The 14190-nt window shown below is 48.3% G+C and overlaps 1 protein-coding gene across 1 annotated transcript in view; it reads right to left on the bottom strand.

The window, feature by feature from the left end:
• The window catches only part of LOC120951165 (moesin/ezrin/radixin homolog 1), a 37307-nt gene extending 23480 nt beyond the window's left edge, over positions 1–13827 (bottom strand). Inside the window, exons 1-3 of the mRNA XM_049608502.1 lie at positions 13721–13827; positions 9611–9792; positions 6034–6230 (exon numbers count right to left, since the gene is read on the bottom strand). Of these exons, the coding sequence (XP_049464459.1) occupies positions 6034–6045 (12 nt within the window). The 5' untranslated portion in view covers positions 6046–6230; positions 9611–9792; positions 13721–13827. The remainder of the gene's footprint in view (positions 1–6033; positions 6231–9610; positions 9793–13720) is intronic.
• Between the last annotated feature and the right edge of the window lie 363 nt (positions 13828–14190).

The raw sequence follows: 14190 nt of genomic DNA, 5'->3' as shown, positions 1-14190 counted from the left end.
CCTCAGCGGAGGCGGCCATCGCGCACTACCCTGTCAGTAGACGCCCAGAGTCGTATGAGGTTTTGATGTGATGTGCGCGCGAGAGTGAGCGAGAAGTGCAGCGGTCAAGTGCAGCTGCAAAACCGACGGCGACGACGGCGACGGCTCTGTTTGGTGTGACTCTCGTCCCCCCTCCCAGTAGTATCACTCTATCAGCACACAATCTGGCCGTAAGAGGCAATATTATAATTGAGGCATTGTTGCGCTCTCGTGAATTGTTTACGTATGCACGCGGCAGCAAAACCGCAGCAGCAGCAGCAGAAAATAATAGTAAAGGGCCTTCCCATCTGCCTTCCTCTACCGCCAACTTCCTTCACCATGCCCTATCCTAATCCCACAACAATTGGTAACTGAGCGCGCGGGCGGACACGCACACACGCTGCACCGTGCTGCCGTTTCGTTTGCTTCGTTTGCGGTAAACAATTCTGCGCAGATGAGCTCAACTTCGTGCATTCGGGTGAGGTGTGTGTATAGCAAAGTGGAACAGCACCAGCAAGCTAGCCTAAATCGAACACCCTCTCCTACGTGCCTTCATCTGTGCGGCACGGACAGTTTGCGTTTGGGTTGGTAGCGAAAAAAAAATCCAACAAAACCTCACGTACACGCTAGCAATCCCCCCCCCCCTCGCATGACAACTGTTGCAGAGTAGTGACACAGAAAATGACATACAACGCCCGCTTTATCGGGGGAGGATGTTGTCCTTCGGAGGTACTGGAACGAAAATAAAACAGAGCTCCCCTCCCGTCCCGGACCTCTGGTCAACATCCGAGGCACGTTTTTCGGGGTGAGACCGTTTTATCACCGCCCGGGGTAATCTTAATATTACCCAAATGGCGGACGCCGGCGGCGTACTGGCCGACAGATGGCGCCACGATGACAGCACACGATCGGCACGAAATCGGGGTAATCACATGGATACCCCTCGCACCATCATCACCACCACCAGGAGTCACCAGTGGCAGGTCGGGTTGGCGGCCTCGCGGGAGACTCATTTTGCTAATTTTCTGCTCCCTCTCTCTCTCTCTCTAAACCGCCGCCACCGTTTCACCCAAACCTACTAAGTGCTACTAAGTGTTTCGGGTGAGCTCATGGTTCCCAGCCGAAACTGCAGCACGAGTTAGTGTGTGTGTGTGTGTGTGTGTGTGTGTGTGTGCTCATACACCCATTAGCACAAACGCGAGGTTATCGGGCAAGTCGTCACGAATTAGTGATTGTTTAACTGTAGAAAAACAAAACAAATAACACTACACTAAAGCGTATCGACCATAAAATGGCGATGGTGGTGTTTAGTTTCCATTTCCACCGGGTCAAATTAAAAAAAAAAATGGGTTGGGTGATAAAACGCTGAAAAAATGGCTCCAAAAGCTGCCTGAAAAACCAAAAAAAAAAAAATCCAAAGGAATGTTATTTGGCAGTCAGTTTTCGTGCTGGAGAAAGCAAAACTGGGGTTTCGATTGCACCACCGAGCGACAACCGAGATTCCGAGACTGTGGTATGCCTCCCGCGGGGAAGGTTTGATAGGACGGGAGGAGGAGGGAAGGGGGCGAAGTACACACTGATAAGATAACGAAACAGGCCGGCTGCCTAGGCAAACTGCGGCGTACCAGTTCTGTGCTGTGAGACAACACTTTTTTTTGTTCCCCCTACTCTAGTAGCAGGGCGAAGAATTGTTGGGTGATGATTTGGTGTCTGATGAGTGACTGTTATGAGCGGATGTGATGTGCATTTCCTGCTGTAAGTGACAAAAAAAAACTAGTTTCGAATTTCGCACCCACCGTAAATCTGGCTACAAAACAGTACAGTTTACTGGAAAAGCAGTACGTAAGGCGGTAGCTGCAGAGCGTTACGTTAGCGTGACGGCACGTTACGCCCGTGCGTCGCAAACCCAACGGCAGCCGATTATAGATGGACGGTTTAGTTGACATTAACAGGCAAATTGATTGTTTGCATGTTGTTAGAGAGACTGTAGACTGTAAATTGTACAAACGTGTACTGATCGTTTGTGTCAAATTTCACATTATTCCCTAAAATGCAGGAAAAAAACGTGAATTGAAAGCAAAGCATCAAGTGTGGTTTATCAAAAAAAACCACGGTCACGGAAAATAACAACATGGAAAGAAGCATTCTTCCGGTCATTCTCTATCGCTATCGGCTGGTAGTATATATTGCAGCTGCTAGTCTGGAAATCACAGCAAGCAAACATACACAGCACCGCACACCAAAATCCCCATTACGAATCGATCGAAAACGTTGTTCGAGGTAGAGTGATGTTATCAGAAATATTACTTGTACAAGAGTCATGATTGGTTGAGGAATCTTTTACTCTTCTTCTCTCTGTCAATGTTTCGTTGGCCGCTATAATAAAAAGAATCTCGTTAGCACTGCGCAAATGGAGAACGGGGAGAAGAAGAAGCTCAAATGAACATACTTGACCTCTTTTTTTAGTTTCGAGCGTGCAAAGGAGACAACACCATTGTTATTATTGATATTGCACATGTTTTTGTGCTTCTTTCTCGTACTTCGTTTCTGCTTGTTCTTTTTGCTTACTGAGAGATATTAATTAAATGTCCTGTTGTCATCTACAAGATGGGTTTGGCAAGAGATCGCTTTTTTTTTTTATTTTCCTCCTCAGAACACAACATCAAGACACGTTCTACGTTTTTGTGGCATTAGTCGGAGTACTGTAAAAGTTTTAGAGGTCGGACGGGATGTGGGGAAGAACGGGTCACACGCTTGGTCGGAAGGAGGAACGATCCACGTTCGGTATTGTATGAACCGGTGTGTCTACCACTGGACCACAGAGCCGCTCGCAAGACGGACCGAATTTAAGCGAATACATTCTCCCATCCCATCTTCCCTTGCATATCGATTATCGATGCTGCAGATCCCAAAATACTCTTAGCGTAATTCCGACTGCTTCTCCTCGCGGTAGAATATGGCATTGATTATCGATCCTATTGCCGGGTTTAATTTCTAGTGCTCCCCCATCGCACCGAGTCTGAATCACACTGCGCTGAGTTTATTAGAAACGAAGCGATCTCACTCTCTCATTCTCGATCCTGCTCTTTCTCCGACCGTTCCCGTTTCTTTTTCAGCGCAAAAATGATCTCATTATCATCGATTTATTTTTCTTCGGCCAGCGTGGCATGGCACACACAGCAACATTTGGTCACAGTTTAAAAAAGGAAGAAAAAAAACACATGTGCACAACATGGACAACGTGCACCACCGCGAGACCGGCGCGGGACGACAGGCAATGAATCACACACACCAAAATAGGCAATAGCGCGCATACGAGGGCAGTGGATGGGAAAGGGAGGGGGAGTGCGGGTGTAGAAAACAGCAAAACAAGTACAAACAAACGGAGCCTAGAGGTGACGACGATGATGATGTCATGGAAAAGATGTGTGTGATTCTTTTGCCAACCTTCTTCTCTCCGCACCCACCGCTTTCCGCCCTGTCACCCGCTCGCGTACCAATCTTTTAGCGACTTCGCAAACAATGCTGCTGTCCTTGGACCACTCCCGTTGCAGCACACTCCACTCCGAACCACGATCCGCGGCCGGAACGACCGGTTTTCCGATTCGTTTTCTTCACTGCAGCCCAGAACTGCATAATGCTGATAATGGGTAGGGGGTAGGAGGTGGAAAAGAATAAAAAAAACGCGCTTGTTGTATTGTAACCCTCTCGTCGCTACCACCCCCGCCTTCCACAGCATCCACCGGCATCGCACCAGGCCAGATATGCAAAGAAGAAGTATATTTGCATTGCCATTTGGTGGTTTGACATTACCGAAACTGCGCCGGCTACTGTTTGCACGGGCGGGAGAAGGACGCTGCCAGCGCACGTCATCATGGTGCCACTGATGCTATATACATGTACGGTCTCAAGCGTTTACTGCTGGCTCCGACTATTTTTAAGATAATTTGTAGATCAACAACAGTGAGCAATGGCGTACGCGATCGCCAGAATCAGTACAGTGCCGGGGCCGCGTTTTATAAACAGCAATTAGCGCTTAAGCAAACAGTGACGCGCCGCAAAGCTAACAGATGAAACATCCGCTTGCCCGCGCGCCGCGTACACGTCAATCGGGTGATCGTCATCGTCGGGGTGGTTGGGGGTCGTTTTGTTTTTTTTTTTTTTTGTTAATTTGACAAAACACAATTGCGGCCAGAGTTTGGCTTTCGCTGCTGCAGCACGCATGTGTGTTTCGCCGCGACGATGGTGACGTCCACCCAACTCCGCAGACAGCAGACCGCACTAATTGGCTTACTGTGCTGCAGCAGCAGAACCTTAGGCCGTGCTGTGGTGCTGCTACCAGCCACCATCGTTTGATTGCCAAGTTTTCCACATCAATCGATAGGATGTAGCAGTGGTTGGCATCGTTTCAATGTAACAGTTTCTCCGTGCACTGTGCCAATATCAGAATTATTGGAATAAACAAACCAAAGCCTGGAGCCGCACGCTCGGGTGTTACTCTAGCAGAAAATTCAACGAATGCATCACCCAGACGGATACACGCTGGTGATTAATGCTACTAATTTGCATCTTTTGCCTCACTCTCCCACTCCCGAGCTTGTCATGCTCTATCGTTGTTGCTTACAGTAGAACACGTGATGGTTTGCCACTATGTACTTCCCCCTCCCCAGCAGTTACGTAACGCTTGGAGTGGGGAGTAGTTGTGCGATTGCTGATTCTCCCGCCTGACATCACTTGTCTGCATCAGTCGGAGACATCCAGTCAATGGGAGCTGAGAACTAGTCTCAGACCTTAGATGTTTTTGAGCTTCGCTTTACAGGCGTGAGTTATTAGGAACTTGTAGAATACAGTCATTCTGAGATTTCACCAGGCTCTATCAATGAGGACCATAAATCTACAAGAGTTGCTAGAGATATTGAAGAACTATCACTGCGAGCGTCATAATGTTCTGACAGCTCCAGAGGACATGAATTCTTGATATTATTGTGATACAAGGAACATCTCTGAAGAGCGTAGAGCATCACACAGCTCTCACAAGTTGAGGGCATGTGACATTTCAAGCACACACTGCCAGGGGGACATTACCGCAAAACACACAACTTCCCGGAATCATCCCAAAACCTCTCTCCAACGTCCTGCTCATTTTATGTCTGCACGCGAAAGAGTAAATCAAACAATTTTACGAAGCTTTTCCCACAAACCGTAGAAATCTCGAAACCACGCCACAAACTCCACACACACGGTAGTAGTTGGGGAGTGTGTGTGTGTGTTTTTTTATTGCTTTCCGATACAATCAAAACAAAGCAAAAGAGAAACCCTGCCGATTTTACGCACGCACGCCAGGTACGAGGGGTTGTGGTTTAGTGCTAGCAGGTTCGCGCAACAACCGCAACAACGATGATGATACTTCAGGTATGCCGTCTTCTACCCCATCATTTCCACAACCCTGGAGACACACATACACACACACACACACACACGGCAGACCACTTCCGATTGACTATTCAAATCGGCGCGCTCCCTTCGTTACGTTACTATGCCGAGCCGACGAAGACGCCACACATTGTGTGCACAAGCGCGCTCTTCCTGGGTCGGAATTTCACCACCGCCCAAAAGCCCAAAAGAGTGCCCTCCCTATATTTGACTTATACGCTCTTTTTTTTGCTGCGAATGCACACTTTCTTGATTAGCGTTTGGATTGATCTCTTAATTTGCTAGCAGTAGCACGTACTCAAATACTCAAAAGGCAAAAGCGTTTAAAGCGAGGCTGCCCCTTTCACCGTCGAGTCTTATGCAAGACGACGGCTTTGCGCTGTCTGTGCGCAATAGAGTCTTGTGACTGGCGATAAACATTGCATTTTTATGCGAACTGTCTTTGCTGCTCCGGAGATTCGCCGGGATCACTCGGCGGGAAGCAATCGTACGGCAGAAGAATTGGCGAGCGTAACTCGCGGAGAGAATAGTAATGTAACTAAAAAAGAAAAAAAAAATGCAAGAAGCGCTTTGTGTACTTACTGATTTCGGCATTTTGATTGGGTTGATTGGGCGGTTAGTAAGTTGACCGGGAAGGAAGGATTCGGATTTGAAAAAAAAAACTGATACGCAGAGCCTTGTTGTTGCCTGTGTTCTTGCTGTATGTCTTTACAAGCGAGCGCAAGCTGTCTCGGCGGCCGGAATGTCGTTTACGTGGATGGATGTGGTGAAGTGTTTTGCTAAGATAAGGAGAAGAAGAAGAAGAATAGTAAATATAAGAAAAATTAAACAGACATTTAGGATTTCGAAAAGTGTCGCTTAAATTACACCCATCCAAAAAAATCCCTATAATATAGCGACCTATCGATCTTCTTTTTGAGCTCAGGGTACGGACGCGCGCCACGTTTACTTCCCGTGGGTCACACAAATGCCGCTGCTATCGGGGTTGGTGATGTTGCAACCGCACGGACACTTGGTTGGTGAGTTGGTTGGTGATACTACTCACTTCTTTGTCCCCCCCTCCTTTCCGCAGCTTACTTGAACGTTTTGTGGGATGCGGATGAAGGAAGCACACCAAACTGTAACGGGCCGTGTGGGGGTATTACACGTAACACGCTCAACTCAACGCCACACCACCATTTACCCCGAAACACTCGACGTATTGTGAACGCGTGTATTGCTTTTCGCTCGCCAGCAAAATACAAACCAATCCATCCCAAATGTGTGGGGCCCTTCGCGCATCGCGAGACATCGGAAAAGCCTTATCGGCGCAGTATCGGAACGTCTCGGAACGCGCGAGCGCGCGCGCGGGGATGTAAGAAGGGGTGTGTGGTGGACCTAGAGGCAGTGGGGTAAAACGTTACACCTTTGCTGGGTATATTCAGCTGGTCGGTGCATTCTTTCCGCCAGCAATACACAATACACCGACACATTGGGTGTGTGGCGCGACGACTCTTGTTCCTGTCAAACTGCAACCCTATCACGCGTAACCAAAGCAATGTGTGCCGATGATGTTGGAATTGAAGAAACACACACGCACACTCTCACACACACATACACACATGCAAGGGAATTGTTGTTTTTTTTTTCATGGAGCGATTGTTTCCCTCCATTACGCACAATAATGTTTGTTCGGATTGCGAACCGGAGAGGCGGCGAAACCCCGAAACCAGCGCCAATGTAACGTAAACGCAACAACAACAAAAAAAAACGGAGCATTGATGCTTCCGGACGCCTGGATGCCGAAAACAATGTCAAAAAGAGCACGTAACGTTTGCAATGGTGTGAGTTGTGAGTTCACGAAAAGCTCAATGCAAAATTGCACCTCTCGTAATAACGTTGTCTGTAGGGAGGTACACTACGGGGTTTAAATCGATCAGCGTGCCGCACTGTGTGCGAGCGCTTTTCATGATCCGGTTCTGACAGTTGGCGGAACTAGTGTTGTGTTTCATGAATCTTGGTTTGAGCTTTATTCATATGAATCTGCAGCGATGAGTGATTCGAGTCTGGATTCGAATCTCCAAAGATTTATCAAACTCTAAGGAGTCATGGATCTCTTTTTGATTCATGAATCATTTTGAAATATTCAGGAATGCTCGATGATTCTTTAGAGGCTCGTGAATCTTTCGAGATTTATTAATCTTTTCAACCGAAATTTAGATTCGTTGAATCATTTAAAATATTCATTCAGATTCACGAGTCTGAATCAGATACACCCCAAACCCCAAGCGGAACACTATCTTGGACCCGGCCTGGCGTATATTTAGTGTTTTCAGCACACTTCTTTTCTAGATCAAACGGAAAGTGACTGAAGGGTTTGGTTCGATGACAGGTTGCTACGCACTAAAAAAATGCAATGTTCGCCCCCCCCCCCCTCCCCTTTCCACTCTTTCCCTCTCTAGCTTGTTCGATCAGTGTCGTCCCCATTCAACCGGAAAAGGGTGCGGCCGACAGGGGGGGGGGGGGGGCACTTTTCGATTGTTGTCAGCACCCTCTGCACCCTCTCCGCCCTCTCCGCCCACATGCAACACACTACGACGCGGAAGCAATAAGGGGACCGGGGGGGGGGGGGGGGGGGGGGGGGGGGAGGGGCTATATAATCAAAGGGGTTTTCACCGAACCGGTTCGAGGACGGTTCGCAGGAAGGTGGAAACAAAGGGAGCAATGTCGCCAGTTGGAGAGGGGGAAGGTGGCGACTACCACACCACACCAAACTACTAAACCGAGTTGCGAGTGAGCAAGTGCAGCGCGGTGTCGTGCACATACAACAGAGTGCGCGAAACGAGTTCCAACGTCACCAGGCAGCGTCAGTGTAGGAAACCTCCATGGGCGGGGTGGGTATGGGAGAGCAATATGAAAGCATAAAAAGCATTATATTTGAACGCTCCAAAAATAACGTCACTAACGCCGTTTTCAGTTATTGTGAACGTATTGTAAATAAAAACATTTCTACACAGGGTGGTTCGTAAATCACCGTTTTATTTCTTTTTTTCAACATAAAAGTTAGTATCGGAAATTAAGTATACGATACAATAAAGCAATTTATCTGAAACGTTCTACATTTTGTGCTTTTTTTCCCGTATCCATTCGAAAAGAATCGGAAAAAAATAAAAATAACGAAAAGGAGATGTCAATACTGCTCGAAAAGGATAAATCAACGACTACTAATTTTCCATTATTATTAATCTGAAATTACCAGTAGTTAGGTGGTTAGATAGGGATAAATTAAGTCCGATTTGTCTGGTTGGGTCACGCGTAACTGAGGCAGCGCTCTGTCAGCAACGGAACATGGCACATAAGACTCCAACAACAATGAGTTTTATAAAGTTAATAGTAGCGTTTTTTTTTTTTTTTTTTTGAAGATGTACATAATCGGCCAACTTGACAATTACCGTTGTCCGCCACTCTCTGGCACAAAGCAACAGCAACAAGAAAGAATCTCATCAGGAAACTCATCAGAGCATTCCAATGTTTCGACAATGCTCCAAGCATCGATAACGTTGGGCAGATTTCTGATTGCTACCTGCTCACTCACACAAATGTCTTTACCATCAGAACCAGCCGGCGCGGCACTTTGAAATGGTTTGCCTCGACTGATGCAATCTCTCTCTCGCTTTCTCGGCCGGGACAAGAGCCGACGCTGATAAGAGTTTGTGGGGGTGGTGCGTCACTCGAAGGAATGTCACGATATCGCATCGAGCAATCGAGCGCCATCTTCTAACCCGTTTTTCAAGTGTGTGGTGTCAAGTGGTGGAAAGCTTTATATCGCCTACCGATTCCAACGAAAGTACGCTGAACCATCATAATCCGGCGGCCCTCCGAATACGAACGATGTCGCCACGCAACAAGCGACGAACCTCTCCTTCGCTCCCGGCTCAGACGTTTGTCGCCCATGCTCTTGGGCACCCGCGTGTTCTTTTGCACTCCTCTCGGAAGCATCGCCCGATAGCCTCGCTTGCAGTATCGGTCGCCGGCGAACAAGCAGTGATTGCTTGCCTCTCCCACCCCCTACCGGTATCTTATCATCGGCGTCACATTCCGTCCGGCTACCGGGGTCGTCCCGCCATCCCCACAAACACAAAACATATATACACACACACACACACACTCCTCTACTTACCCCGCGAAGTGATGCTTCCTCTTCTTCCGAGTGGGCAGGGGACTTGGGATTTGCTGTAATCGCTAACTTGACCGCTTCACACTGTAGTAGGCAAATTCAAGGCGCGTCTTCTGGCGAATGTCCAACTTCCGGTGATTTGCGGAAATGGCCTTAGCTGCGCACGGCTCGCACAGAGGATTGCACTGCACGGGGAGACGACGCGCACGCGACAACAATTACGAACACGACACAAACGTTTCGAGCGAGAGGGGGGGGGGGGAGAGAAATGAAGTAGAGGAAAATAATTTATATATAGTATCGATATGGACAACACCATCTAGCACCAGGCGCAACACGTTCTCTCACACGTTCTTATTGTATAAACGGACAGGGAGTTGGAGAAGAAATATTTAAAAAAAAAACACACAAACGTCTGTCGAGATTCCGGGACAACCTCAAAAATTAACCTACACTACAAAAACACATACAAACACACACACACATCAGCACACATTCATAAGAGGAAGGAACAATAGGAAACCAGAGAAGACGCACGCCCGCACACACCGTACAGCCGAGGGGCACTGTTTGGTGTATTTATTTTGAATTTGGCACACCCTTTGACAGAGGAAGATGCATTTGCTCCGGAATTGTCACACAACACACACACACAACTCACCTCTCTCTGTCTCTCTCATACACACAGAGACCCTCTTAGCAAGTGCTGTGGTGATCGCGGTCAACGGCTGAAACACCGGAAATGTCGTAGTAGTTAGTAAAACCAGCCAATGTGCAGGGCGTACAGCGACGTAACAGTAACTCATTAGCGCGGCGAGCGGGATGCGATTTTAATAGAAATAATGACAGAAGAAACGCAATTTATCCGCAGCAGGCGGGAATGAACCACTTCAAACTGGAACGTCAGCTTATCAGGTGCGTTCCGTGGTCGTCAACAAACGTCACCGCCATCATGATGCTGCTGTTCGAGCAACTGTGAGGTTCGAATCCTGAACCCCCGGGAAGGGATGGTATATTTAAATGTATGTTGTGGAGAAAGAGAGAGAGAGAGGGAGGTGGGTGTCCACACAAAACTATCCGTAGTAAATGTTTAAAAATCTGCTTACACTAATTAGCACAGAAAAACCAAAACAAACACAGAGGAACAACGCACACGACACCCAACCCAACCGAAGAGTTGGACAGGAAAGCATTCGCTTTTGGTGGACAGGTGTGTTGGTTGGGTAGAAATTGTATTCCATTCACGAGAAAGTCAGAGAGATAGAGCGAGAGCGAGAAAGAGCGAGAAAGAGCGAGAAACAGTGGGAAATGTGTGGACGTGTGCAGCAATAGCAGCGCGCCTGCCTGGTGCGTCAGTGGTGGTGTGTAAAGAGAGAGCTTTTGCAGGTGGGTATAATAACTTTCTTTTTCGTAACAGGATCTTTGTAATCTGCTTACACTGTTGTGTGCAGTTGGAACATTCCAATACAGGCGCGCGCTCTTGCGATACCTGTTACTACTATCAACATGGACAAGCACACGCACACATACACGCAGAAACAACATTTGCAAAAGGGTAGAACAGTAAGAGCACCAACACGGGCACAACGAAAGATAAGTAAAATATAATTACTAAAAAAAAAAAACAACCTGCTGAGTAGGCTCCAGGAAGCGGGACATTTACGGTACACAGCCTACATTTCCGCCTAAAGTCTGCAAGCGTGTGTGTGTGTGTGTCAGGACGCCAAACGGAGCAATATTTCGCGATCGGAAGGAAATCGAGAGACACGATCGACATATGCGTCCGCCCTTGGTAGGGAAACTAGCAACAGGCTGGCTCGAGTTTCGAACGTAAAAAAAGAGAGAGCAAGCAAGAAGATCATTTGAAATGGCAAGAGAGCGACATTAAGCGGATTCGATCCAGCGATCTCCGCAAGGGTACACTGAACCACCCTGTGCTAGCCCGGGGGCTGTGATTTCCAGCAGTGGCGCACGCGTTCGCTCACGTGTGTGTGTGTGTGTGCGTCTGACTCGATCGGAGTGGTGTTGGTGATCGCTTGATCAACGAGCATCGATCGCTCGACGCGCCACAGCGAGCAGTGAATGAGGGAGAGGGAAAGTGTCTGTACGATGTTGTGGAATGTGTTTGTTAATGTCTCGCAAAGGCTCTTCTGTCTTTGTCTCTTTCTCTCTCTGTAGAAGCGTTTTATCACACCATTCCAATGCAACAGAAGTATCGATCAACAAACCAACACACTACACCATGAAAAAAACAATGCACACACACACATACGTACACCTATTGGTATTTTGTATTTGTGGTTGTGTGAGTCCGTTTAATTTTTATCACTTTCTTCTGGTGCTCTTTTTCCTTTATCTTGCGCTCTCTCTCTCTTTCATACTCTATTTCGCTCTCTTTCTTCCGCTTGAACCGTTCTCTTTCTTTCCTTTGCCGGCGGTGGGCATGCGGGCTTAATGAGGTGATGATGTGAAATTCCATCGCGCACCTTCTCCCTTCCCCCCTCCCACCGCGCGCTTCACCGCCCCTTCCTTCCATCCTTTCACAAAGGTGAGTTTTACGTGGAACGTGCGAGCAGGACGGTGGCGCGAACGTGCGTGTTCGAGCGAGAGGGACGGTACGCCCGATCGGTACGGGCCATTTTGCGGCACTCGTGTACAAGCACGCTGGAACTCAGGTTGGTTGACGCGCGTACCAGCCAGCCAGCCAGGGCAGAGGCCCGCTGGATTTGATTTTTTTTGGGGGGCGTTTTTTTTTGCTTGGTGTTGGTGTTTAATAAGTTGGTTGTTGCGCATTTTTGGATGTTTTTGATGCTCGTCCCCGCATGCAGCGGGAAAGAAGGGGGGGGCAGGAAAAACGGCAGCAGTCTTCTTCCTCTTCCCCACCAAAACTCCTTCAAGGGGGGAAGGGTGTAAGAGAGGATGGATGCACACACACACACACATAGAGGCTGGTAATTGACGTTGTTACGCGATTCCGGGAGGCTCCCCTCCTGAAGGCTTCCTTCTTAGGCTCTCAACAAAAAAAAACGGTGCCATCATCACACTACACACACGTCCAACACATTTACGCACACTGTACCGATACACACACAAACATATACGGCTCAACACAAACACGCACACACACACACACACTATGACGGGCGAAAGAGGCGACGTCTGCTTTCTTTCGTGCGTACCCCTGACCTGTTCCGTGCGGGTTTACGGTTACTACGGGTTTTCTACTGCTGCTGTGAACCCCTGAACTGTTTGGGTGAAATCTTTCCCAGGGCACGTGGGAGGAGGGGGGCGGGGGGCGGGGTGGTTGCAAGCGTGCACGATAAAACACAAACAATTACCACCAATCGGGAGGTTGGAGAAAGCCAAAGTGTGTCGGAATTTTCCGGGACAACTGCAAACAACGGTCGATTGAGCCAGCCAGCCAATGCTCCCGGCGGAACGAAAAGCTGCGAAAACAATTTTGTTGGTTTTGTGCATTGCCGAGGAAAAAAGGGAGCACGACCAACCAAGACCAAAGGGAAAAAATGTTGGATGTTGGAAAAGCAACCTGAGACACACACACTCACACACACACGCATACCCGACACCCGACCGCGCAATTCAAATTCACTGGCCGACGGGACAGGGGACGGCATGCCACGTGTGTGAGTGTGTGTGTGAGAGAGGGAGAGAAAGCGGGAGAGACGGGAATCCAGTCGCACCGACACACGTACACACACACATACAGACACACAAGCGGTAAATACCTTCGCACCGCAACAGGGTGGCGATGGATTTGCCCGTCAAGGGGGTGGTTTTTTTTCAGAGTGCCCGGGGAAGTGAGGATGGGGAAAACATCAGAAACACACACACACACACACACACACACACACACACACACACACACAGGCTGGGATCCCTAAAAGCGGCCAACGTACCATTCAACTATTGATAGCGACGAATTAGCAACGTAGGAAGCTTGCCTCTTCTACCCCATTAACCAAAAAAAAAGCAACACCCATTCACAACACGCACACACACGCACGCACGCACGAGACCCTACACAACAAAAAACGGTGTGACTAAGAGGGAAGAGAGTAGGATTTTTTTTTTAATGGTAGAAATTATTCGTACGATATTGGCCGTGACTCGGGAAGTCGAAATCCACATCCGTAATCTAGTGACACCTCACGTATAGTAGTGGTGTTCGCTGCCCGTCGCTGCTGGACAAATGGTTCCTGCGGTGCGCGTCCGGAACGATTCCGATCCGATCCGATCCGAGGGGCTGGAAAGCTTGAGCTGTGTGAGCAAGCACCTCCTACAAAACACAGAAGGGCGAGCTTTTCCTGCCCTTTTTTTGTTGGATTCGAGGAAATTTCACCCCGCAATCGGCAATCGATTTTAGGGAATTTATTTAATGGATTTTTTTTTGAATTTTTTATAATCATTTTTCACCGCAACTTTCGTGCCGAACGCCAATTCAACTGGCAAAACCAAAACTGCCGGCTGCCCCGGCTGGAGTGACAGCTTCAACCCCTATTTTTCGGAAGCTTACCGGTTTTGACACATGCACCGCTGGCTGAGCAAGCACACGCGTGCGGGCT

This window comes from Anopheles coluzzii, chromosome X, assembly GCF_943734685.1.
Source record: "Anopheles coluzzii chromosome X, AcolN3, whole genome shotgun sequence".
NCBI lineage: Eukaryota > Metazoa > Arthropoda > Insecta > Diptera > Culicidae > Anopheles > Anopheles coluzzii.
This window is presented reverse-complemented; position numbering and strand designations above follow the sequence as displayed.